Source organism: Clupea harengus, chromosome 15 (genome assembly GCF_900700415.2).
Source record: "Clupea harengus chromosome 15, Ch_v2.0.2, whole genome shotgun sequence".
Lineage (NCBI taxonomy): Eukaryota > Metazoa > Chordata > Actinopteri > Clupeiformes > Clupeidae > Clupea > Clupea harengus.
In genome coordinates this window covers 6,093,458-6,117,844 of record NC_045166.1, presented here as the reverse complement: position 1 = coordinate 6,117,844, position 24,387 = coordinate 6,093,458, and the positions used below count along the sequence as shown (strand labels likewise).

At 43.7% G+C, this 24,387-nt stretch overlaps 2 protein-coding genes across 6 annotated transcripts; one reads left to right on the top strand and one right to left on the bottom strand.

The window, feature by feature from the left end:
- Positions 1-32: 32 nt before the first annotated feature.
- Positions 33-14,497, bottom strand: mia3 (MIA SH3 domain ER export factor 3). 4 transcript variants are annotated; one of them, XM_031582255.2, is made up of 28 exons: positions 14,251-14,497; positions 13,098-13,231; positions 12,786-12,872; positions 10,491-12,561; positions 9,928-10,224; positions 9,710-9,843; positions 7,782-7,913; positions 7,665-7,686; positions 7,482-7,570; positions 7,326-7,403; positions 7,118-7,228; positions 6,948-7,019; positions 6,748-6,852; positions 6,532-6,654; positions 6,084-6,180; positions 5,930-5,985; positions 5,749-5,839; positions 5,517-5,655; positions 5,205-5,367; positions 5,079-5,114; positions 4,753-4,820; positions 4,480-4,568; positions 3,688-3,801; positions 2,963-3,031; positions 2,818-2,855; positions 2,620-2,691; positions 1,764-2,076; positions 33-1,538 (listed from the first exon to the last, which is right to left on the bottom strand). In XM_031582255.2, exons 1-28 carry the CDS (start codon positions 14,492-14,494, stop codon positions 1,237-1,239), a joined length of 5,346 nt encoding a protein of 1,781 aa, XP_031438115.1. In that variant the 5' UTR covers positions 14,495-14,497; the 3' UTR covers positions 33-1,236. The 4 variants fall into 4 exon arrangements, with proteins under 4 accessions (XP_031438115.1, XP_031438116.1, XP_031438117.1 ...); XM_031582256.2 differs by having other exon boundaries at positions 9,710-9,819; XM_031582257.2 differs by having other exon boundaries at positions 9,928-10,167.
- taf1a (TATA box binding protein (TBP)-associated factor, RNA polymerase I, A) lies at positions 13,113-23,132 on the top strand. 2 transcript variants are annotated; one of them, XM_031582259.2, is made up of 11 exons: positions 13,113-13,253; positions 18,267-18,430; positions 18,575-18,738; positions 18,866-18,979; positions 19,564-19,762; positions 20,065-20,186; positions 20,725-20,883; positions 21,106-21,172; positions 21,423-21,546; positions 21,879-22,033; positions 22,467-23,132. In XM_031582259.2, exons 2-11 carry the CDS (start codon positions 18,301-18,303, stop codon positions 22,523-22,525), a joined length of 1,293 nt encoding a protein of 430 aa, XP_031438119.1. In that variant the 5' UTR covers positions 13,113-13,253; positions 18,267-18,300; the 3' UTR covers positions 22,526-23,132. The 2 variants fall into 2 exon arrangements, with proteins under 2 accessions (XP_031438119.1, XP_012682068.1); XM_012826614.3 differs by having other exon boundaries at positions 13,113-13,306.
- Positions 23,133-24,387: the final 1,255 nt, after the last annotated feature.

The following is a 24,387-nucleotide window of genomic DNA, read 5'->3' as shown; positions in this document are numbered from 1 at the left end:
AGTTTCTTCTACTGTTACACGTATTTACAATGCATTTGAAATGTTCCACTTAGTCTTTATTTATAATGAAGGTAAAAAAAGTTACATTATTCTTAGTTTCCCTTATTCCTGAATTGCCAAGGATAGCCTTGATGAATCAACTGGAGCCCCCACACGTTCTATTTATTGTACAAAAGTTTGTTCTATAGAACAGCGCCACACACCGCACATGCTGAAATGCTTGGGTATTAGCAGATTAGTCAAACTAACGCCTGCTTACTATGAGCAAATCTTACGCTGTTGTGTACCTGAGAGTAACTGCACATTAGATGAAGCATTAACACAAGCAGTTGGGTTTTCTCTGTAGATTATGTGAAAGAGAACAATAGAGCAATTGTATTTTTTGCACAGGTGATTTGAATAATTTTATATACATCTACAGTCAAGGCAATATACAGGTACTTTGTCAATATGACAGCATGTTGGTCTTTTCTCTTCGAAAAGAAGTGACGGAAGCATTAAAAAAAATCTCAACACAACAAAATCTAAAACAAAAATAAGCTGGCCATTAAAACCATCATTGCAGATGCAAACATGTATATTGTTTTGAATTTGCATTTTGATTGGAGCAGAAAAATGCCGGTTTGTATTCAATTTCGACATAAATAGCCTGTTATTAATACAATGTTAACAACAGATTGTGTGTGGTACCTCGCATCACTTTATAAAACTTACATACCAGGGGACACATCAAAGCTTGCATTCCATCACCAGATCTACACACAAGTCACCTTAAGTTCTTCACTCTTAGCTCGAGGCTGGGGAAAGTGGAGACTGCATTAAGTACAGCCCGGATTGAATAGGCTCTTTTTTTCCCTGTAATATCTAAGCATTTCCACAGGAAACCATGATATTTGTGAAAAAACAAACAAACAAAAACAGGAAAAATCACTTACGTTCACTGTCTCCTATGTTTTTAAAACTCTCAGAACAAAAACAAAATAAACCTTAGGCATACATTTAGAAATGTGTTATTGCACAGTAGGCCACACTGAAGTAGCTGTCCACACTAGCCATCATCCAGTGTTGCACATTTCCCAAATCCAAAACCAGAGCTAGATCTGCCTGTAAGGATGCTTTAATGTGTAGTATTTTTGTATGGGTTTTTTATGGGATGCTCAAGTCTTTTGTTGTTGAAGAACAACTAGACTGTAAATCCAGCAGCGAGTGGCTGCTGGCTCGTTGTCGGTTGGGCGGTCAGGGGTCGAGATCCGGGGTGGCGCTGTCCTGCTGGCCGGGAGCGTGCTGGGCGGGGCTGTCCGTTTTGGCACCGGTGCCCGAGTGCATGTCTCCCTGGCTGTTCCTGATCTCAGGAGGAACGTGGCCGTGGGCGGGGTGATGTCCGCGGAAGTCCAGTTCGCCGTGTGGAGGAGGTGGCATGGCTCCAGGGGGTGGCAGCATGGCTCCGGGGGGCAGGTGGCGTGGTGGGTAAGAGTAGTCTGGTCCGTAAGAGGGTCCCATGGGTGGATAGTCGCGCAGAGGTGCAGGAGGGCCTCGCACTGCAGAGAGAGAGAGTCACAATGAGATCCAAAAGGGTCATACTCATTATGACGCCTATGCAGAACAGACATTAAACAGCTGCACACACACAGACACACAGACACAGACACACACGGACACACACAGACACACACAGACACACACAGACACACACAGACACACACAGACACACACAGACACACACAGACAGACAAAAATGCCGTGAACAGCCCTGTTGCTCTTACTGAAGGGTGGTGGAGGTCCATAGGGGTGGCCGGGCATTGGTCCAGGTCGGGGTCCGTAAACAGGTGGTCCGAAGCGTGAGTCTGAAACAGGAAGAGGTGGTCCGAAGCGTGGGTCAAGAGGCATTGGTCCAGGGGCCATGGAGGGTGGATGTCCGTTGGGTCTCATCATGGGATGAGGAAGGCCGTTGGGAGGGCCGGGTCCCATGGGATGTCCGACTGGAGGTGGGCCGTAGCCCTTGGGGGCCATGGTGGGAGCCGGGGAGTCCCTGATCGGGGACACGAGCAGAGATCCTGGGCCCTGAGCTTTGGACATCTGGAACAGAGACAGAGTGGAGACAATGAGACCTCGGGTGCGGGGGGGAACTGCTCGACCCGCTGCATCCTTCTGGGGGTTTCCGTTAAGACATGCAGACGATGTGAGAAGTACACACACCATGTAGCCTACCACAGTGGGTGGAGTTAGACCTTCCCCATACAGATCACACTGACACCCGAGTCCAGACCGTATTCAGATCTGAAGAAGATTTCAACAAAGCTTCGGCCCCCATAAGCCTTTAAGTTTTGAGCACATTTGTGCAATTTTGGGGTACGAGGCTTTGTTGAACAGAGATCAAAGTGGGTGTGTATATGAGTGTTTGTATGTATGCCATATAAGTCACTCTGCAAGACAGTGAGTTCATGAGTTCATCACACCTGTACGAGTAAGACTCCCGTCCAGCCATCAGCATTAGACATATGAAGCCTGAAGCCTCCTCTGATTAACAGCACGTGCACGCAAACCCGCACACACACCCCTCACCCCTTCACCCATACACACACAGTTTGCACCGCTTGACCCCGACATTCATATACTCACTGCCTCGGGGGCTTCTGGAGAGGCCTCAGCCTCGGCCTGAGCCTCAGCCTCTACTGGAGCTGGGGCTGTTTGCTACAGGCCAAACAGCCCCGCAGGGAACAACAGGAAATACACACGTGACTACGGGCCTATACTGTTTACACAAAGCACCCTCTCTTCAGCACATTACTAGCATGACTCTATGACGTTAGCACTCACCGATCCATCAGGAGAGGAGGTGCGAGGAGCGTACATGTCTGCGGAGAGAACAGGGACTTTAGGAGGCGGCAGTGACTACTAACGAAACAGGAAGTGACATTGCTGGTAAAAATCAGCCACCGGACAATGCGATGGAAAAACTCACCATGTCGAGGAGGTGCTGGGTAGGCGAGGTCAGGGTAACGTCCGTGTGGGTCAGAGGGAGGTCGTGGTCCTGGAGGAGAAAGTGCACTTAGAATTCATGTCTTCATACCACAAAACCAACCATATGTTCCTTGTTTGCCCTCATGCCAACCGTATTGCAACCCATAGGTCTTCATGCACTTTCCACATGTGGTTCAGTGTACCCACACCAAGGATCCTCCATGACAAACACAACGAGGAAATCATGGCACACTCGATCACAACGCCACCATACCACAGACACAATCAAAGCCGCAGCATGCACATGCAGGCCACACTAATGCCAGACGAGAACGACATGCAAGCAGGGACTGGCATCAGATCTGGGCGGAGACAGACAGACAGACAGACAGACAGACATGAATGGGAGGACGGAAGAGGATAGGCGTCCACATCCGGTTGTCATGGATACAGAATCATAAGGGACAGAAAGGGGACAGGGAGACAAAAGGGAATAAAAGAACACAAAGGGGAGAACAGCCCAGGTCCATTGAGCACCAGGGGAGAGTTGAGTAGAGAAGGGAACAGAAGGGACTGAAACCGAAGAGGAATCAAAAGGGAAACGGGGCTGAGGAGTTCATGGATTGAAGGATGCGGACGAGTGCAACGGGGTCGAGGTCGTCGTGGTGGAAAAGGGCGGGGGTTTGGGGGTTGGTGGGAATCCACTGAAGGATGGATGGGACTCACCTAGGGGCTCGCTCCGTCGCCCCATAGGTGCCGAGGGGGGCCGCCCTGGGCCCTCCATCATTAGAGGGGGGGAGGGGGCGCCTCCACTTACAGGAGAGGGCCCGTACGAGTCACCTGTTTGGACCAGATCAACCACGCAAATTGTATCACCAACACAACAGAACACACGCGCAAAGCTCCTCACAATGCCACTCCACTTCAAAAGAGGCACAGATGCAGACAAAAAAAAAAATGAATCCACATAAAGCCTATGCTAATTTTAGCCTTGCTGTCACAGCTGTAGCGCATGTTTGGTATGAGATAGAGAGCCAGGGACCATGTGTACCAGTCCACAAGTCCACTCCCCTGGTTCCCCCAGTGCACTACCAAAAACAGACCATTCAAAATCCTACTGCCTCACACCCAATGACATGTGTTTGCTACACCAAGGTGTGTAGCAAACACCCATCACTCAAACAGCCAGTAATGAAGCTCCAAACAGTCAAACCAAACATATCTGTGCACATACTGTAAAGCTGTGTGAGCCTCTATGTCAGTGTGTGAATGTGTCCGCAAAAGTCCCAACTCTTTAGAGAGCACCTCCCTTCCTAACTTCTCCTAGTACTTAACTTGCACTTACAGCAGTTGCACTCCTGCACTTTTTTTCTAATTCTTATGTAAAATAGTATTTATTGTTACACTGGGTCTCTATTGCTCGTAGCTTGACTGTTCTCTCCCTTGTACGTCGCTTTGGACAAAAGCGTCTGCTAAATGACAAAATGTAAATGTAAATGTGTGTGTGAAAAGACTTACCTCTCCGCATTGGGGGGTGGGGCCGACCAGGGGTGGGCTTGGGCAGGTGTCTGTACTGCTCCCCCACCTTTTCGTTAATAACCATCAGCCTGCATCGAGAGTAAGTCAGTCAGTCACCCAAACAGGGGGCTACTCCAAGGCCCACTGACACCACTCATCTCTCACACACACACACACACACACACTCTCACACAGACCAGACAGTCATCTCCCACACACAAGCACACACACACACTCACACAGGCACACACACACACACACACGGGCACTCACTTCTGACGCAGAGCAGCTGACTCGCGTTTCTCCTCAACCAGAGCTCGTTCAGATGCGCGAGCGGCCAACTGCAGGCCCAAAAAGAGAGCAACTTCAATGTACACACAGTAATGCCAAACTGACATAAAACCAGTCACTCACAGGTAAAGGATAGTATCTATCTTCTGTCTGCTAGAGAGGGGTTAGAAATGATCTAACCCTAGATATGTTCAATAGGCCCCAGAGTTCTACAGTTCAACTTGTTCCTGCATATCAATGTACAACAAGCTTGTCTGTTTTTGCATAGTGCACCGATTAAGTTAAGGCTTCATTTCCTACATTCTTACCCAGTTGTCATGGGCCTTCTTCTCCAGCGCTGAAATCTGTTGGCAGGAAGAAGACAAGTTACATGTAAGCAGATCTTAACGGAATCCAGCTGATATAGAGACAGTGGACTTGAACTCTCATCTAACCTGAGTCTTGGATGAGCGTTCGCCTTTCTGCATCTCATCCTCCATCTCCTGAATGCGGCGCCTATGTATCTCAACTTCTTCCTCCGCTTTGACAGTCTTCTTGTCGACCTCAGACAGCTTGCTCTCCTTCTCCCTCCTGTCAAGCTCCTCCCGAGTCAACTTCCTGCGAGATGAAGAATGCATGAGCATCACTGACCCACACAAACTGCAAGGACTATAAGGTGGGGATCACACTGGTGATCACAAAGTGGCAGCAACAAAGTGAGACAATGGTGATACAAATTGAAACCATCACAACTGTGGTGTACTCACTGGTGCAAAGCGTTTTCCTTCTGCTGGTACATCTCACTCATGATCTCGAGCTTCTGCTCCAGGGTCTTCTGCTGGCTCTCCAGCTGGCCTTTGTCATTCTCCAGCGCGGACCGGGCATGTTCCAGCTTCTGGATTTGTTCTGGAGGGTCAAAGGTTAGGTTGAGAAGAGTTACATCGATTGCATTAACGGAAACAAAGCTCTGAATGAACAGTTGTGCAGTTGTGCGCTCACCCTCGAGAGTCTGTCTGGTCTTGCCCTCCTCCAGCAGCTTTGCCAAGAAGCGGTTTCGCTCATCCTCAATGACAGAGAGAGTGGCTTTGACCTGTTTTAAAACCAAAATATTAGCAACAGTCTAAAACTGGATCGGAGAGTGAGATCTTTCATGGCAAAGCTGGTCATGACTGACACTTACCCTTGAGACGTCCATCATCTGTTTGATGTGGGCTTTCATGGTCTCATTCTTCTTGGCTGAAAATAAATCAAGGGAAATGGAACGACGTTAACACAACCAACATTTTGAGTACAGATTCTATTACATAGTACAGCTGATTGACAAGGCTACCTACCAGAGGCTTCACCATTGGCCAAAGCCTTGTCACCATGAGAATCGTCAGCCTCAAGAGCCCCCAAGGACTTCAGCTCAGCAATGCAGTCAGACATAATCTACAAAGAACCAAGAAAAGTTGGATTTTACATGTGGCATCACTGATGTCTGTTATTGGCTCTAGCTGTACTTCTACCCCTGTTTGCAGACCAGCATTCATTTTCATTGAAGACGACCATTAGCATCAGCTACAGTGGAAGTTTAGCGTTAGCATAGCCCATTCCAATAGAGTATGCTAGCACTGATGATGGGCTAGCTTCAGCACTGAGAGCAGCCTCCACTAACCCTGGGGAAGAGAAATATCAGCTTTTGCAGCGGCTAAGCTTTTAGCGCTGGGGCTAACCAAGCATCTAACCCTGAAGGTAAGAATGACGCTGCTTGAGCTTGACATTTGAGAGCAATCCACTCACATCAATCTCGTTTTCCTTATGTGCAAGGGCGTCCTCCAGGTCTTTCTGGGATTTCTGGAAAACCTTGATCTTCTCATTCAGATCTTTATGCTTCTCTTCCCATTCCTTGAGTTCATGTTGCATCTAAACAGATGAAGGAAAACATGGTAAGGCAGGCACAGGTAGATGGGCAAACTAGTGGCAGCAAAAGCACTCCGCCATCTACGGTCAACTTACAGAGTTCTTCAGCTCTTTCAATGCGGCAGCGTCCTTGTCAGAGGCCTTCATCTTTGCTTTAAAGACATCCTCTCGGAGCTTTGCTTCATCGATCAGAACCTGAAGCTAAAAAAACATAGAAGAGAAAAGAATCATTGAAAACCTGGCTTGCCACCGGTCAAGTTCTGTGACTGAACAGAGTGGGCAGTTGTAAGTCAAACCTGTGCCTGCTCCTCCTGGTAGGATGCAATGGTCTGTTGAAGTACGTCCACTCTCCCGCTGGAGTATGAAAGCTGTTATTTGACAAGACAAAAACAAAAAAAAGCATTCAGCAAGTGCTATACATGACAGGTTGCAGGAGGTTTGACAGTATTTGGGGAGAGAGTCTTACCGTTTCCTTCATGTCCTGCATGTTCTTCTGCTCAGCTTGAAGCTTCGGTTCCAGTACCTTGATTTTGTCTGTCAAGCTCTTTTGTTCTCCTCTCATCTCTTCTAAAACTTTCTGAAATAGGTACAAACATTCTGATATAAATGCCCTGTCAACTCAATGACACTATTATTGTTGATGTTGTTGTTGTTGTTGCTGTTTTTGCTTTTACCTTGTTCACTTTATTTTCATGTACCAAGGATTTCTGGGACTGCTCAGAATCTTTAAGTCGTTCTTCCCACTCTTTCTCCTAGAGAGAAATTACAAATGACTTACTTCCTGTGGTATATGAGTTTGCAGAAAAAGAGAGAGAAGTTTTAAGACGTACCCGCTTCTGCAAATCCGATATTACTGTCAAGGCCTCACATTTCTCATCGAGCAGTTTCTTAATTCTGTGTGCCAGTTGTTTTTCTGTTACTGGAGAAATAAGATGTGGCAAACAAATAAATATATGCAGAAACAAAACAATCATAACATCAGAATTTCATAAATAAGTGGGTGCAAAACTTACTTTGGTACATTCTGCTTCTTATCTACAAACGGAAAATAAGGGACACATTAATATCATGCAACAAAATGTAATATGTGCTTGAATAAAACATATGTAGTCAGTAAAAATATCCATTACAGCAAGAATAGTCCTCCAGACGAACGCAACAAATGTGAGAATCCCCACAGCCACTGTCCACATCACAGGCTCCCAGGAAAGCCCGTGGAAAGTGGGCTCTGGCCTCCATTCGTCGGGCAGGGAGGCAACCAGCTGGGTACACAGAGGGGAACAGGCACCTTCTTGATTGGTTACAATTCATTTGATGAGATCAGCAACACCCCTCTAGCAGCAATGAAGGACACATGACTAAAACAACTAGAAAACTGAATTTCCAGCCACCCCTCCTTTCAAGGCTCTTGTGTTGATGAAACCCTGTTACATGCATGGCCTTTTGTCTCTCGGGGCCTTCACTTTTGCCCTGCATATGTGTGAGTTACATGTAACAGGAATGCACTATAGGCCACCACCAAACAATATCAGAAACTGTGGATTAGACCCTGAAGCCCTCAAATGCTACTTGGTTTGGCTACTTTACCACTTACATCCTACTTGTGGAGGATTTAGCGTGCACCATATTGCAACACACAGGTCCAGTCTCACTGAGCCATTTATGGAGGAAAGTAAATACCAACAGCCTTGGAAGGATTACTCAATGACAAAAACGGACAATTCTCTAACCAAGCAGCCACTGGGTGCTCATAGATAGCCACGTATGCAGCACAAAATGCCTCCTCGAGGGACGAGGACACGGAAGATGTAGCGTTAGGTTAAAAACTACCACATTATCCGTCCGCCATTCTACAGAAAATGATTCGTTAGTTATTTCTGTAGATTCTACTGGACTATTGGAAAATCTGTCCAGTTAGCTTATTGCGACACCGTTACCTATGGACTCCCAGCTCACAGCACCAGTCTGATGATTTCACCAGCAGAGCTAGCAGTACCTAGATTAACGTTACAGTTTAGCTTGTTAACCCTGTAGGGTAGCCAACTTGCCGACACTTCCACACAGAACGCACTCAGTCCTACAACTGCTCCGTAACGTTAATACACCACGTAAATAGCGTTTTATTAATCCATAGCTAGAGCATACTTACATCCTTCAATCCCGATAGAAATACCACGTAAAAAGCAGCCAGCTGTTCCCGTGCAGGTGAAACAGAAGCAATAATTCCCTCAACGGCCATGGCTAACGTTACCGTTATCTGGTGTGGCTACTAAGCCCGGCTTCTTAGGCTGCTAGCTTGCTATCATACGCAAAGTAGGTTTGACACTGCCAAATATTAAGGTTAAATGCCTAAATCTACTAGTTCCGTACTATATCGCCGAGAATACAGCACACCTGATGCTTGATATTTGAAAAAGCCGGAAAACGCTAACGTTAGCGAGCAAGCTAACCGCAAAACGTCAAACTAGCTTGTTAGCCAGAAAGCTACTTGCTACTTAGCCAAACAACACTTTAGACCAATCTAACACCAGGCTATAGAAATAACCGAAAGCCTTTCACTTATGTGTAATAGTGCTAGTAATACAATGATCGTTCCCGAGAAGTGTCAGTCAATAAGCGACCAATTTCTGGTCTTCTGACAAGCAACAGTCCTGCAACTGGATACACTGAACTTCAGCCTACCCTCTTGAACACGTCAACAATCTTTAACCTTATTATTCATTCACGTCACATGAAGCGCGACAGGGACTTTGCATTCGGTGCGCTATGGAGATTCGAAAAAAAAAAAAGATTTCACATAGCCTAAAATCTAAAGTCTTTGATTTAACCACATAGTTGTCAAGCAGCCCATGTCAATCGCAGTGTATACAGCGTAAGTACAGTGTCATTTAAATTCCAGTAAAACAGAAAAACAAGTAAATGCAGTCATAACATTAAAGCTATCCTGTCTTTCATCTCATTTATGTGAAGCTACTATAATGTAGTTACTTTAAACTACAACACAGCAAAACTAACTATTTATGTTGATTCCAAGGAAATTATGAAGTATTTAACTCACCGCTTCGGTATACAGTCCAAGATAGAGATGAATCAACTGCAGAGTACTGCTCATTTCAGCATAAACTGATGTGGAGCTGGCATCGCTTTTAGTCCCATCCTCATGGAAATCTGAAACGCCATGTTCAATTGAACCTACAAATGTTTGCACAGAAAAAACTATTTAACCTACATTTTATCGAGAAATATTGTAAGATTTCAGAGGGTCTGGTCACCAACCTGAGGACGGATGTTCCACCTCAAAGCCAAAACCCACATCCAAAGGATTTTCCAAAATAGGCTGCGGACCTCTCTGGATTTCCTCTGGCTCCTTTGGGCTTGCCTGGCTGTCTTTGTTTCTGTGCCCCCCATCCTCCTCAATGTCCAAGTCTGAATTGTGAGGCATGTCGCTGCGGGTGCTTGGTTCTGATAGGCTGTGTTGGTGCTCCTCTTTTCTGATGTCACTGCCTTCACCAGGTTCTGTCACAGTTAAGTTGTTCACAGGGTCTTCAACAACATTATATGGGTTTATTTCTTCTGCAAAATATATACACACAGGATCAGTTAGTGACATGTATACACCTACTGTTCATATGCACGAACAAGTTACTTTTGTAACCCCTTGTCTGTTTAACCTATTTAAATAGCATTTTCCTAATTAGCTAATTTGTGTGAGGCATACTTTGTAAATATAAATCACAGTTTCATCGTAAATACCTTAACTATAAACATAACCACTGTGAACTGTGCACAATCAATAATAGGGTTGTTAGGATTATTAGGATAATGTGAGTATGGCTAACCTGTGACAGCTTCTGGTTGAGCTTTAGTGACCAGTGGCGCCGTGTCACTAGCTGCAGAGTACTTCTTTCTCAAGGTGAATGCCAGCTCCTGGAAGTCATCAAGGATGGCAGCTTCTTCATCAAACATGCCAGCATCAATTTCCTCCAGGTCAGAGTTTCTCTGATCTCTGCTGTCCAGCATCTTTTCGATCTCATCCAGGATGGAGGTCTCAGAGGTCTCTAGGATTGCCTCCAGGGTCCTCTCAATGTCCTCACTGCTGTCTGTCTGAGATGACCTGGCAGACTTCAGCTCTTCCTCAAGATCGTTAAACATGGCCTCAATCCGTAATAAGTGTTTCAACCCCAGAAATTTCTGGAAAAGTTCCATGTCCTGCTCTTTGAAGTGGTCCCTAATGAGAGTCAGCCTGAGAACACGGTCGCTGTATTCTGGCTCATCTGCATCAGTAGTGAAACTCTCATGATCTGTAGTGTTTATGTTATTTCCTGTATCACTGATATTACTTGATTCGACAATGGGTGATACTTCAGCGGTTCCAGAGTTGGGTTCTACTTCAGTGGTTCCGGAGTCGGGTTCTACAGGGCTGGGAGTTGGTGATGGTGCAATGTCTGGGATGGCAGGAGCTCTTATGGCCCCAGGGGTCAGGTCCCCTTTTTCACCTTCCTCCGGTTCGTCAGCTAAGGATGACTGCAGAGCATTTTCATCTTCAAGTAATTCTACGGGATCCAGATTTTCTTCCAGATCTTTTGTTTCCTCTTCCTCTTCATCTTCAGATGGTTGGTGTGCATGCTCAATGTCCCAAGAATCAGCTATACCAGTTAACTCAGTTTTAACCTTGGCTATCTGTTCGGTGATTTTGCTGTCATATTCGAGTTCTGTTACTTTACCAGAGCTTTCAGCCTCTGCTGAACTCTCTGAAGGTGCATCCTGGGGCTGCACAGGTAACTGAGCAGGGTCAGTATTCTCATCGTCTTCCAATTCATCAGCTTGAGAAGATGGTGCCTCCTCAGTGGATTGATCATGTGCCTCTTCCTCAGATATGGATTCATCCGCTTCTTCAAAGATCAACTCGTCATCCAGTGGTTCAGTATCACCTGGGACATCTGGGTTGGGGACTTCTGGATCGGCTGGAGCATGAAGCTTGGAGGTGATCACTTCTGTTTGTTGTTCCTGATCTTGTTCCTTCCCTTTGGTCTCAACAACTTTGGCATCATCCTCCAGGTCGTCCTCATCCTGCTCTTCCTCAAATAAAGCACGCTGGGCCTCCTGAAATCGAAACTCCCTCAATTTCTCGTCCACTTTCATCGCATGTTCCTCCCATTGTGCATGGTTGGTCAGATCTGATAATAGTGGTTCTTTTGGCGGTTCAAAGGCCAGTCTCTCTCTGTACTTCTCCATAAAAGCATGATAATCAGTGTCTGACGGAAATGGTGGTTTTTCAGAGTCATGTTTTGCCTCATCCTTGGTTTCTTCAGGCATGTCACCATCCTCAGCTTCCTGTTCATCAGAGTCAGACGTTACTTTCAGAGTGTCCTCATCATCTGTGACCACCGCTTCAAAAGTGTGCCCAAGAGTGGTCTTCAGCTCAGGGACAACCACTCCCTCAGTGACATGGTTACTGATGGGTTTGATTTCAGGATCATCTCTGGGAAGGTGGTCCTCCGATGTTTCAGAGGAGGAACTTTTGGTGTCTTCCTGAAGGGGATCTGATGTGACAGTTTCACTCTCCAGTGCAGGGTCTTCAATATGATTGTCAGCTGTAGACACAGACGTATTGGCCGCCTCCTCACCATCTGAGTGAACTGTGTCGCTGGGGCCCAGTGACACTTCCTCTGGATCAGGTTCCTTTATGACGTGCTCACTTTCCTCGTTGACACTCTGGTCATTCTCTGATGTCGTCTCATCCTGAGATGACACCCCTTCTTCAGTAACAATCTGAGTGTCTCTGATTTCAGCGGATTCCACAGATGCATATTTACTCGCTGCTTGAGCTTGATTGTTTGTCAACAACTGGTCTACATCATAACTATCAAACTTATCCTGTCCATTCTCGAAACAAACAAAATCAGTTTCCTGAAATAACAACAGAAATCAGAATGTTACAAACTGCCCTTAATAAAAACAATCATTCTGTTAAGCACACAGCAAATTCAACAATGTAAACCACAGTATAATGAACCAACATATTCACTATAACTATAACAATTACAATATAACAATTATTAAATCATCTATTTCACACAGATAACTAAAAGGGGTGAAATATGCACACTGATTCATCCATCAAAGGAACACACCTCAGCAGGAATGTCTATTTCCTTAGTAGTGTATATGTGGTTAATGGTGAGCAGGTCCTTAGAGAAATAGCCAAAACGGCTACCAACCTATGGAACACAAAATCCAGATATGTGAGAAAAACATGTAACCGTTCATAGGAATATCAACCCTGACCAGTATTTATGGTAAATTGAGTTAGTCTGGCAAAAAGATAAGACTGTGCAGACTAATACCAATTCAGCCAAAACATGGTACAATGCAAAACTCTGCAAAGACTTCATAAAGTGTAAAACTTTTAAACTGACATGTAGTAATGATTAACTTATACTTACACTTCCTGCCCACAGATCCGACCTCTGTCCTGAGAGTTTATAGTACACATATATCGTCTCCCCTTTCCTGAAAGATAGGAACCTACAGTCTGGTCCGGAGAAGTCATCTGAGGCTTTCCCCCGACACAGAAGCACTGAGGACAGAAAAATTCACAGGTTGGCATAATAATGCTCCATGTCACTGAAGAAAATTAGGCTTTAAGCTTAACGTAAGTGAAATCTCGTTGATGACAACGTAACTTTATACAATAAGTATGTTTTTCTCTGTGTAAAGCCAAGGCCGCACACATAACGGAAACACAGATCCTTGATTTAACAACCATTTTCTCCTCTTGCCAGCCGTACGAGAATGAGATACTTGATTCTAGCTGGCCGTGACTTCTTAGAGCAGATAAATAACTTATTGGGCCTGAGGGCACATTTCGGATGCAGACAACGGCCCAATGTTTATGCTCAAAGTGCTCAGCTAACTAATGCTATGTCATCATTGAGGTTTATGAAAATAGTTTGGGAAGGAAATATTGTTTAGACTTCGGTTTATTAAATGTAACCAAACCTACTCGAAAAGCTAGCTAACGCTGTGAAATATGATAATAGCCAACATGCTAGTCAGTTACCCGACCTATCCGATTAGGCAATAAAGCCAGCTTTCCTATCTAACTTGTTAACGATTCACTAAGGATACATCACAGATCGGTTCTGCGTGTACCATAGCAACGTCAGCTGCCTGCACCACGGCAAAATGAAGCTAGTTAAGGTTGTCTGGCTAACAGATGGCGTACCGGTATATGATTGTATCATAACTATTTAGCTTGCAACAGCTAATGTTAGTTAGCAAGCCTGCTAGCTATAGAGTTAGCTTGTGAACTTCCAAGTAGCTAGCCAGCGAACGACAACGACGTTGTCGCTGTATTGCAAATTAACGTTAACATTGTCACTGTCCTTTTCTTACACAATATATTAATACCTTTTAATGTTTTTGTGGTGGAAGTTCATGTCAGCTTAGAAAACAACAAGTCAAAAGTTAGCCGGTAACCTGACGTAGGATATAGTGCAGCTCATCTAGGATAAGGTGGGGGAGATAACGTTGGTTGGATAGATTTCCAACTGTATTGTTTAGAATTCCAAAGTTCACGCAACAGGAAATACTCACTACTGCATTCGTCGTCGGCACATCGTTTGAAGTCCGAAAACCGTCTATCAAGACTGACATTTGAAATAAATATTTGAAGGAATAAAATAAAGCAATATAAATGCGATACGACTGTAGCCATAGTGGTTGGCTTGATTATGGCTGAATTCTGCCTGAGCATGGGCAGATCTAGTCGACACGTCAGCAAATCCGCAGAACTAGGATAATATGCAGGATGTTCGTGGAGCGTGGAGTCAAATAACATAAACTTTCAGATTGTTTAAAGTGGCACTAACATGATAATACAATATTGTAATTTAGTTCCTACTGCGTTATTTTTTAGACTTCAGTTAATTTTTCTTTGACCGTGGTAATATAAGGTATACAATTATTTAAATTTGACATATAAGGCCTATAAGGAACATATTGCATATTAATGAGTTATGGATAGCTAAACAGATTTTGTAAATGTGTGATGCATTTGTCTATTCCTGGTTTATGTGAAAAACTATTTCAATATTCAATTCAAAATGATAAATTAATGTATTGAATTTGTTTCATTATCATGGGGTTCAGTGATGTCATTGGCCCTCAGAGACCTCATCGATACCATAGAAATCAGCAAGTGTCTATGTGACATGACATTTAATTAGTCTAGGCTAATCACTTACCATCAGGTTGTTTAGACGGTCCCTGTTCACTTGGCAGTGTTGCCATGGCGAAAGTCTGTGTATTTGGAATAATACTGGCAGGCTCAGTACTCCACACAAAGGATGCTCCTGAGGAGCATAGCACCATGGCAACAGATCAGGTGTGGAATTCAATAGATACAATTTCAATTTCAGATCCATATTTCCATATTTGGGTGTCTGACCCTCCCTAATTGCAAAGCCGCACCCACTGATCTTACTGTAAGGGATTCTCAGGTACAAATAAGACAATGGGCGACCTATATAAAGGTCATTATATAGTCTAGGCACTTACCATAGAACTCGTAGGCCAAACATTGTTCCAGTGGCAGTATGGCCAAGGCAAAGATTGGTTTCTCTGGCCTGAGACCGGTAAGGGCAGGTTTAGAACTGATCACAGAAGATGTTCCTGAGGAGCCGAATCAAAGAGATAAAAAAGACTCTTAGGACGTTTAAAATGTCACCATGGTAACAGATTAGACAAAAAGGGATTTTATGAATTTGAATTCACATCTGGATTTCCATATTTGGGTAATTGCACAAGCTACCCAAGTTAGAGCCATCCTAGCTGTAAAGCTACAGTTACTGAGCCTCCTTTAAGAGCTTCTCACCTCTTTAAAGGCAAAGGATGCTCCTGCTAGTTTAGTGCAGGGGTTTTCAACTGGTTTTGTCCCAGGGACCACCATTCTGACTAGAAAGTAATCCGCGGCCCACTGATGTGGCAGTGATTCCCAAAACATTTTACAGTCCCGTACCGTTCTTTTTCATGTTTGTAACCGCCGCCGTCGCCATACCCCCTCCCCCCGCGCACATATTCTGCCTAGGGTCATTATATAGTCAAGCCACTTACCATAGAACTCGTAGGCCAAACATTGTTCCGGTGGCAGTATGGCCAAGCCAAAGATTGGTTTCTCTTGCTTGAGACCGGTAAGGGCAGGTTTAGAACTGATCACAGAAGATGTTCCTGAGGAGCCGAATCAAAGAGATAAAAAAGACTCTTAGAACATTTGAAATGTCACCATGGTAATAGATTAGACAAAAGGGATTTTATGAATTCTCAGATCTATAAAAGCCTAGGACTATAGTTTGGTGCATACACCTATGATAGGAGTCCCATGAGAAGTGGGTGTGCCCTATAGAGAGTACATGCCAATAAAGAGGATTTTAATTGGATCCTCTATTTCATCTTGGTTGTAGGGTCGTTACCATTGGTTGCTTTTTCAGAGCCCACTTTGCTGACATACCTTTGACCTCAAAAAAGACCCACTGAACAGACTAAAGAAACACCTCATGCAGGAGAGCCACTTACCATAGAAGTGTTCAGCCAAACCTTGTCCTTGCGGTGTGGCCAAGTCGAAGATCAGATTGTCCTGGTGGGCACCAATCCTAGGAACACTTGGAACAATGTGTGTTCCTGGGGAAGAGATGTGTCAGAATGAAGTTAACGTATAATCTTATTGGGATTCCACTGACACACATTCCAGGAACAGCTTGACACTCCATTTCCAGATTATCATGACAGAGGTCGTAGGTGAATATCAATTATTTTTCCCTAAAGAAATTATTTTTGATGAATGTCCATATTTGGGCAATGACCTGACCTGATTAGCCCCTCCCTAAATGTAAGACCACACCCATTTTGCCTCACTGAGTTTCTATTTAAATGAAATAGTACAAATAACATCCCTAGTGGTGGGCGTGTCCAGTGAAGTGGGTGTGTCCTTGTGTAACATTATGACATAATTGGATTGAAAACCCCCATTCATTTTTCCCATAGACAAATTATTTTTAATGAATGTCCATATTTGGGCAAGGACCTTACCTGATTAGCCCCTCCCTAAATGTAAGACCACACCCATCTTGCCTCACTGAGTTTCTATTTAAATGAAATAGTACAAATAACATCCCTAGTGGTGGGTGTGTCCAGTGAAGTGGGTGTGTTCTTGTGTGTACGATTATGACATCATTGGGCTTGAAAACCCCCGTTCATTTTTCCCATAGACAAATCATTTTTGATGGATGTCCATATTTGGGCAATGACCTGACCTGAGTAGCCCCTCCCTAAACGTACAACCACACCCACTGTCCATATTTGGGCAATGGAAGTGTTAGAGCAGCTCCACCCTTAAATCATGGCACACCCACTATCATTCGGTGTTGCCTGTTTAAATAACAGTTGTCATGGAAACTGTGGGCGTATCCCGTGGTGGGCGTGTCCCGGGAAAGGGGTGTGTCTTCATTAAAGTACATGTCAGTAAAACATGTTTCTATTGGTTACTTTGATTAAACTTAGTTTTAGGTTCATTACAATTGGTAGAGGTCAAGAAGAACTGAAACACTTACTTTTTAATTAGTTACTCTTGTTACTCTCTATCCTACATGCCAAAGACCTATTATATGTCAGAGAAAGGGGGGGGGGGATATAGCTAATATAGATATTTACAAATGAATCATTCAGCCCTGCATTGTTTAAAGAAAGATCTTACAAGAGGACATTAACGTAATATGCTATTTAACCATTCAAATAATTATTATCTATAGTTTGAGAGTTACTTACCATTGTACTTGACCTTCGGGTATTGGTCCGGTGCCACTGTGGACACATTAAGATACGGCCTCTCTTGTGTGACATTAGAGAAAGCCGTTAGATAAATAAGCTTAAGCAAAAGAAGTTTACTCGCCATATTGATAAGCCTAGCGGTAAGCACGATGTACGTTACCGATGCGCATTGTCAAGTGACTGGAACTAAAATTATAAGAACATTTGAAGTGCCAGCAACATGACGACATAATAGTCGACGTAGGCTGTTTTTGTGCTGTCACCTTTATGTGCTCACCGCACTGTTTCGTATCTTTGTTGCTGTAAAACACGCGAGATATCATGGGATTTTGAATATTCTACGTGCTAGGTTGTTGCCTTTATCAATTAGTCTGAGAGTAGCTATGTTTCTCTGTGTATGTTTTAATGTACTGCTGTACTGATATAATGTATGATGTCCTCTGTGTTGCTGTATTGTCATGCTTCATAAAAAAATAAATGAAATTAAAATAAAAAAAAGTCTGAGAGTAGCTGTAACGTTACATGTCAGGTCAACAGATGCGGACATTAAAAAGACAAGAAAGTTTAATTATAGTAGGACAGCTCCACTAATTGCCAGTAGAGGGGAGTGTAATGTCCATCCTTTCCTCCTCACTGCATAATAAAGTAGAAGAAGTCAATGTAACCAATGGGTAATAAAGACGAGATACACACGTGGTATGCAGTGAATTTGAGGTGTTAAGTTACTTCACAGTTTCTTTGGTGTTAGCCTGTGTTGGGGGTTATTTCTGTTCGTTTGTACTTTGCAGTGTAGACAACGAATTTCATCGACACGAGTGAAACATGGACGATATTGAAGCTGAGCTGAACGCGGCATCAAACATATACGGAAATGGCGAATTTGACGATAACACATGGGGTGGAAGTAGTGTTAAATCATCATCCTCTCTCTTGCCGCCAGCAGTATGTCCAGGTGGGCTTTTCACAGACTACATTCCCATCTTCCGTCATTTCTATTCATATCTCATGCGGAGGCATATAATACTATGTTACATTGGTTTAATAATGTTTAGAATTTGAATACAACTTTGACTTTAGTTCTGTCATTTCCACACAGAGAGGCCGAAAGAGACTGGATTTCATAAGACTTTAAGACTATGCCTGGGGAGCGTTAGGGACGCCATGCTCCATCATCGGTGGGAGGACGCAGCTAAATACATATCACATTATACGCATGCACTTGAGGACACGGATAGTGCCAATCAACTAATAGCGTCAGAGGTATCTTTACTTACGCCGTGATTGAATAAAAAACGGCTATACACAGGACGAAAGCAAGTGGCAGACATTAAATACGATTTTGTTTCCAGTGTGTTCTCTTAGGAACTTTATGCAATTTCCTCTTCAGATCGTGTGGCGTCTTGGCTGTGAGATTTTGCACCACCATCCCAACTCCAAGCCTGAGGATATAATTGATCTCTATGAACGAATGAAAAACTTCGGGGTGAAAAACTTTGCAAAGGTATCTGAAAGGTTGTAGATTTGCTCTATGACTGGGGTCTTATCTCACTTTTATTGAGTAGTCAGTGCATTTGTTTTATTTTTTGGACAAAGCAGCCATTGCTGCAAAGGTTTTGGTACACATTCTATGACAGTAATAAACACATTCAGGAACACATTTTATGATCCCACATTTATTGGAGATCTCCATTTGGTTGATGATGGGCGTTACATTTACAATTAACTTTGTTTTTGTTTGTTTCATCTAAATCTGTTGAGGTCCCTGATAATCACTCCACAATCTCCATGAGTTATTGACCTCATCATCCTCTACCAATTGATCCAGTGTTATACTGAATACCACATGGAGGACATAATCTAAACGTTGCATTCCATCACACTGTTCTATCCCCATTCTCTCTAGATTAGTAGATCATGCGTTCACACTGAACTATCCCCATTCTCTCTAGATCAGTAGATCATGCGTTCACACTGTACTATCCCCACTCTCTCTAGATTAGTAGATCATGCGTTCACACTGTACTATCCCCACTCTCTAGATCAGTAGATCATGCGTTCACACTGTACTATCCCCACTCTCTCTAGATTAGTCTGGATCATGCGTTCCATCTGCTGGTGAGTAGCCAACCTGAGGAGGCCAGAAGGCAGCTGTCCATTGCAGAGAGCTGGAGATATGGCAGACAGTCTGCCGCCCAGTCGCAGGATTTGAATCTCATCCGCGCCTACCGTGGCTTCCTGGATTACATCACCTGGCGCAACAGAAGGTCCACAGCAGACGAGGCAGGTGAGGCCAGTTTGTGCAGTATTGAAGAGTCCTGTCTTTTGGACAGTTTGAAGCGGCCTGTTCTCTTCTGTTTAAGCAGAGGGGTTCGAGGGATGTAAAAGTAACATTGTTAAAAAAAAAGAAGCATTTGTGTGTGTGAACCTGAGCATTGAATACCTGACATAAACAATCAGGTGCACACACAGTGCACAAGAATATATATATTTTTTTTTTTCTCCTTTTCCTGAATCGCTTTGTGCTTAAACAAAACGTCCTGATATAGACTATCCCCGAACCTTGACTTCCTGACTCACATGTTTCAGATCACCATGACGACAGCAGTAACCCGGAGATGCACAGCTACTTCCGGCAAGCCTCTGTGACGCTTAAGGAGGTCATCAGACACCCCGGCACCTGGGACCCTTTCGTGCTCGGCTACATTGACGTGAGCTACACCACAACATTCTCTTGGCCTGTATCTTAACAAAGTGAGACGTTTCTTAAAAAGTTGTGTTCCAGTTTGAAAACACACCATGGAGAATGCGCGTATTGATTCTGCTAACTCAAATCAGCTCAATAACTGGTTGTGAACTGGTGATTTAGCTGTCAATTTTGAAGTGTTATTTAAAGGTTTAAATGGTTCTTCTTGACACTTGGTTATGGTTAAGTACAGTATGGTCAAGTAATCCGTTTACAGTAATCTCAGAGAAAAAAAAGCATCCATACTGTAGGCCAGTTTCTGTGTTGCCAAGGAGCTTTCAGAAATAGGGAAATGCCACTGTGTCTGATGCCATTCTAGTGGCACTTATTTGTAAGAGCCACGTGAAAAACAGGAGTGGCCTTGTGGATCAAATCAATCATTTCCAGTTACTCTAAGGTCTTATAATGTCAGCACACCAGTTAAATATTGTATACAGTAACTTTTGTTATTTGATCCATGCACACCTATTGATGGATTTGCCGTTTTGGTGTGACATTTCCAGATGTTAGAATTCTACAATGATCAGAAGGGTGCCGAGAAGGTTCTGAAGGATTACGCGTACGACAAGGCATTCCCAGCCAATCCCAATGCCCACATCTACCTGTATGAGTTTCTGAAGAGGAACGATGCCCCCAAGAAGAAACTAATGAAAGTGCTGGAGGTAAAATGAAGAATATCATCGATCCTCAAAGATTTTACTTTTTCTTTTTTTGACGTTGGACTTGTGTTCTCTCTTTGCTTCCTACTAATGCATTTGATGTGTTGTTTTGACTGATGGGACACATGGTCCTGGTCCTAATCCTAGGGCACATCATGCCATGTGTATCACAGTCATTCTGAGCATTTGTGGGTGAAACTGAAGTTCATGGTATTGTGTGGCCAGATCCTGCAGGTGCTGGTACCCTCGCATAAGTTGGCGCTGGAGTATTGTCCTCTTCTTGTCGACTCAGGTACCGCTCATATTCTCGTAGTTCCTTCACTTTGGCATTTGTTATTTATTATGGCCGTGTAAACTTATATCGTACGATGAAAGCATTTCGATGATCGCTTTGTAGACTCTGTGTCCTGAAAAAAGAGCAGAAACCAATTTGGCTTTTATTTAGCGATTTAACTAGCTGGCCTGTCAGAATAACAGTTCAGTGATTTTGACGTTAAACTGTGCTTTTCGAGTACTATAAAATACACTCTATCTTTTTGTAGAAGATGATGGAAACCTTGGAAAGGCACTTCAGGTGATCATGGACCTTCTTGAGTACACCAGCTGGAAGCATAGTGTGAATGCTTGGAAGTGTCTGTGGGTCGTTGTCTTCTCAATGTTGCAAAGGTAAACATCGCTGTAATGTTGGTCAGTGCATTGGTTTGAACTGTTTCGTTGTAAATCAAATCAAGGAGTACTTGCTCTCCATGAGCGCCTTTTGGACAGAACCAGGCAGAGAAACAGGACATGAGTGGGAGTGGGATTAGAAAGTCACCTGTCAAATGTGTCGATGTGTAAATACGCCCTTATTTTGCTGGTCTCCATAGTGGTTCTTGATTCTTGAAGCGCCTTGAAACAATTTGATCGTTTTGGCGCTATATAAATAAAATTGAATTGAATAGATATTAATTGAATAAATATATGTATGTATTTATTAAATTATATTGATCATGTCTCAGGCATCTTCAGGATGCGGTCCAACAGGAGTGGCAGAAGAGGAGTGAACTGTGGCTGGCGCTGCACTTCAGGACCTACCACGCCAAGAAGGACGCCCAGGTGGACCGGGACCTGCTGCTGCTGAAGACCCGGGTCCTCCTGACGTTTGCTGGACGGAGTGAGTAGACCACCGCCTCTTATTTCAGTACCAGATTTCTTTTTGCTGAGCGAGTAGCCAGGCTGTAACCCTTGGCATCACCATTCCAGATGTATCTCCTTTTCACTACTAGCCTCTCCTTCTCACAATCCTCCATATCTGCTATCTGTCTCTGCCCTGAGTAAACTCCTGATTTAAATCAGTCTAATTAGGATTTCAATAATGATTATTATTATTATTATTATTATTATGTGCTCTTGATGAGGAAGCTGTGGTTGTGAACACCTGGTTTAATCCAGTGAAACACTGATGGACTACGTACATTTGGGATGCATTTAGCGCAGTGTGGGATCATGAAGTTAAATAAATACTGCTCACTTTGGTATATCTTAAAGATGATTAACAAATCCAAGGAGTGACAGAAATTATAAGCTATGTCACTTCCTTTTTCCAGATCCAGAGTACCGCAAAGCTGCCACAAAGTTAATCTCTGGCAACAATGTGGATGACTGATGCCCGACGCCTGAATGCTGAAAGAGAAAAATGGCACTTCTCAAGTTGTGTGTTTTTCACTCAAGTTCAGAACGTCCTCACTGTGGACTGATGCAGTTGGAACATAGAAGAAACTGAATGAGAAGAAAAAGAATGAAACGAAAGGAGTTAATACTTTGTTTGAAGCTTTTAGTTGAGGCCTCTGTCAGCTAGTTCTGACTGTGTACGCCTCAATAAGTCTTGATGGGAGAGCTAATGTGGTTATGTTTGAGGAACTGGAATATTTCCACCACAAGGTGGTGCTCATCCTGCAGTGAAGTATTTTCCACCCTTACTGCTGAATGCAGTGGCATGATTGAGGTTGTGTGTTCGTTTGTCCTCAGTTGACTCATGTCTTACTCATAAATCATCCAACTGCTCTCAAAGACTGGAAATGAACGTGGATTTTTCTGTGAATGGCACTGTTCAAGTGTCCTTTTCACAACAATGCCAAAGCAAAGACTGAAGTGGCCTTCACCGACGCAGATTCTACTGGGCATCACTGTGTTGTATTAAAGCAGTAAGAGGTCATGTTATATTTTCTACTGGGCATCACTGTTTTGTATTAAAGCAGTAAGATGTCATGTTATATTTTCCCATCTCTGGTTTGTCACCAAGACCGTGATTCTGACCGCAAGTATGTCTGTGTTTCTGTGGACATAACTGTTTCTCTGGGGGAAGCACACCATGAGCGCAGGGGGAAGAAAGAACTTGCATACACGCGTACACACACACACACACACACACACAGACCTAACAGACGTTTTGATTACTGTGTGTCTTGTCAGCTGAGGGGTGTGTGATCACACCCGCGCAGGCTCTACTTTGGCAAGCTGCCTGTGACAAAACCGCGTTTTCGTGTACAAACACACTTGCATTTGCTTTGAGTTGCATTTTGCCAAGAGTTTGTGTGAGGGTTTGTGAGTGTGTGTATGAGAGTGTTTGTGTGTGTGAATGAGTGTTTTTGTGAGTTTTTGTTTACGTGTCATGTAGTTAGAGCACAAGGCTTTTCCAAGGCCCACTTTAAACCCAGATGTTAGACACACACACACTTTAAACCCAGATGTTGTAAGACTTGGCTTCGCTACATGGCTCCTAGTTATGTGGAAAAATGTTGAATTTATGTCGTGTGCAAAATGTTGTCAGCTGTATTATTTATTATGGCTTGCGGTGTTTCATAATGTGCTGGGGGTTTTTTAATTAATATTTTACAATTGCAACTGAGTGATTTAGCTCTCTGAAGGTACAGTCAAATTCACCAGAAAAGCGTACTGCCCAAGACCAGGAAGGTTGACGAAGCTTGAGACTCAGCCAATTCTGTCATGTTTACATTTTATCTTGATTTGCTGTCAGAAACCTGTTACTGACAGCTATTAATACATATTCAAATCTCCCACACAGATGCTGTTTCTTGTGTGAGAAAGGATGGGTATATCCTTGTGTCGGTCGTTAAGTGAGGAGCTTATAAAACAGGGACGGTGGTCTAGCCAGTGTGAAACTAAACGCTCATAAGAAACCCAAGAAAAGAATGGACTGAAGAAGTCGACCAGCATCTGTGCTGATGCTGCCTCAGGTACTTCACACCTGCGATCGCATCCCAGTTTCACACGTCACTGCGCCCCCGGTGTGCTGCTGCTGCTGCTGAACTCCTCACTCTGTCACAAACGCAACACAAACACTTCAGTTTTGAAGGGAATATTAATAAAGACCCAGAATTTAGGGATGGTTTTGAGAGGCTGACAATGACATACCCACAGATGAAGTAGAAATGAGAACAGGCTCTTTCCAATGTAAGGGCTTCTTAGTGTACTTTAAGAGGTATAGTGTTATGTCGGGTTAAAGGA